Source organism: Rhagoletis zephyria, unplaced genomic scaffold (genome assembly GCF_001687245.7).
Source record: "Rhagoletis zephyria isolate East Lansing unplaced genomic scaffold, Rhagoletis_zephyria_1.1 Rzeph_scaffold_40953, whole genome shotgun sequence".
NCBI lineage: Eukaryota > Metazoa > Arthropoda > Insecta > Diptera > Tephritidae > Rhagoletis > Rhagoletis zephyria.
Window position 1 is genome coordinate 1 of NW_016198008.1, and position 2,329 is coordinate 2,329.

Sequence of the window (2,329 nt, forward strand, 5' to 3'; positions counted from 1 at the left end):
GGGCGAAAACGGCGTGATCTCTCTTTCCATCTGAGCACTACATACCCTGAGCTTTCGTGCCTGCTCGATGATCGCAGACTCCGGTGTGTTGTAGCGTAAACAGTTGGAAAACATCAGCCTCATATCGTTGGCATAATCGTTCAGTGTGATGTACTGCCCAGACTCGAGTTTGGTCTAAAGTGGGAGAAGTATAAAATGGAAAACAGGGAGTGTTAGGCGCGCTGAGTCAGCTTTAGATGGCGACGCATCACCACACACACACATACCTTGATGGTGCTCAGATCCATCGGGCGTTTGATCTTTTGCGCGTAGTCGGGGTACTCGACTGGATTGACTGGCTGCCAGAAGGGCCAAGCGTACTCGGCGTGCTTCTTCCCGAAGAGGTCTTTGACAAACTCCAGACAGGTTCTCATTGGCTGGTTCAGAGGGACCTTCTTCACCGTCGGCGGTCTTGGCTGAGGCGTGGTGATGGGCTCTGGAAGGTCTTTGCTTGGCTTTCGCACCATCACGCCGCGCTCGCTGCGGGTGGTCATTTTGATGGGACCATACGGCCAAAAGTCGCCATTCTCACTATGTTCCGAGATCGAGCCCGTTCGGGGCGTTTCAGGTGATTGCTTGATTAACTTTTGATCTAGAAACGTAATGAAAAAGAAATCATTAGATTCACGTGTTCACAAGTAGAAACAGAGCAAAGTAGAAACAGAAATAGAAGCACAAGAACACGTACACTCATCGTAGCTGGGTCGAGGTGGACAGGGAATCTCCTCTTCCTCCGCTGGCATCTCCTTCAGCTTGTCGTCCAGGTACTCTTCCAGCTTCTTGCCTGCTTTGTAGACTGAATCTTGGGGAGGATTGAAGCGATAGCAGTTGGAGAAGATGAGCCTAAGGTCGGCGATGCACTCTGCCGCATTGTCGTACCAGAGGAAGTTAATACGGTTTTTAACAGTCCCCAGGTCCATTGGCTGCCGAATCACTAGGTAGTAATGAGGAATTTTAAACTTCACACTATCGACGGGCACGATGAAAGGCTTTGCGGCCTTGTAGCGACAGATGTACTTGGTCAGAATGCTTTTGAGAAAGCTGAGCTGGTTTGTGAACCTGAACGGCCGGTCACTGTCTTGCTCACGGTAGAAGGGCGGCTGGACGACGCCGCAGATGGCAACTAGCCCATTAGGAAGAGGTGTCTCGCCGGTGGGATCGATTTGGATATCTTTCCAGGGACCGTCATCTTCGCTGACTTCCATTGCAGATGGCTCTTCAGGTGATGGCTCTCCTTCGTGGTTGCCCCCGTTGCTGTTGATGGTGGTGGTGTCGGCGGCAGAGGTGTCACCGTTGTTGTCATTGCTGAGATGGGTGTCATCACCGGCGTCGCAGCCGTTGGTCTTGCCAACATTGTTGACGCTGTTGTTGGGCGTAGAGGAAGGAGAGGAGGACTCATCGCCGATGACGCCGTTGGTATGGCCGTGATGGTCGTGGTTGCTGTTGTTGTTATTATTTTTAACATTATTGATGGTGGTGCTGGTGAGGATGGCGGTGTCGGGAGGTTGTGGTGGTGATAATGAGGAAGAGGAGGTGTGTTTGAGGATGGTGGCGGTGGATGAGGAGGAGGTGGAAGAGATGGCGTAGGAGGAAGAGGCGTCTGAGGGCACTGCGGCGGTTCGGTCGTCACACATTGGCACGTCGGTCTCGTCGCGGCTACTACTACGGTGGTCAGTGGCGGTGTGATTGGCGGCGGCGACCATGTTGACCAACTTCTGCGCGACCAGCTTGATGTCATCCTCGAGTAGCGCTTCGATGTCGTTTGAATCGGCCACCATCTGAAGCTCGCGTTCGGCCGCTGATGAGACGGCTGTTCATTCTGCTCCTCGAGAATCAGACGGCTCGCCTTTTATACTGGGCAGACTGCGCAGCCTCGGTACGACGCACTCGCGCCACCCACCACCCTTGCCTGTGCGTCTAGCAGTGCGCCGGGCGCGCCTCCGCGCAGGGCGGAGCCAGTCAGTCACTGCTAGTGGCCGCGTGCGGACAGCAGCGTGGCAGGAGCGCTGCTGCTGCTGCTGCAGTGACGCGAGAAAAAAAGTGACGACGGCGAAAGAGATAGAGAAAGAGCGAGAGCAAGAAAGGGAGAGAATGCTGCAATGTGTGTGTTTGCAGGCGCTGAAGAGAATCTCTCCTACAACGAATGGGCAAGGACTGCTGCTGCTGACGATGGCGCCAAAAGTACTACACACACTGCAGCATTGGGTACAGGGTGAACGCTGAGGAACAAACGAAGAAGAGGAGTGTGTCCCATCCGGTATCCACGAAGAGAGAGAGAGAGAAAGAAAGA

General features: G+C 54.0%; 1 protein-coding gene across 1 annotated transcript; it reads right to left on the bottom strand.

Annotated features, from left to right (window-relative positions):
• Nucleotides 1-45: 45 nt before the first annotated feature.
• LOC108354956 (bromodomain-containing protein 3-like) lies at nucleotides 46-1,817 on the bottom strand (the record flags this gene model as incomplete). Its single annotated transcript, XM_017606131.1, has 3 exons — nucleotides 728-1,817; nucleotides 267-631; nucleotides 46-174 (listed from the first exon to the last, which is right to left on the bottom strand). Coding segments are annotated over exons 1-3 (1,584 nt in total), but the record flags the coding sequence as incomplete, so codon positions are not given.
• Nucleotides 1,818-2,329: the final 512 nt, after the last annotated feature.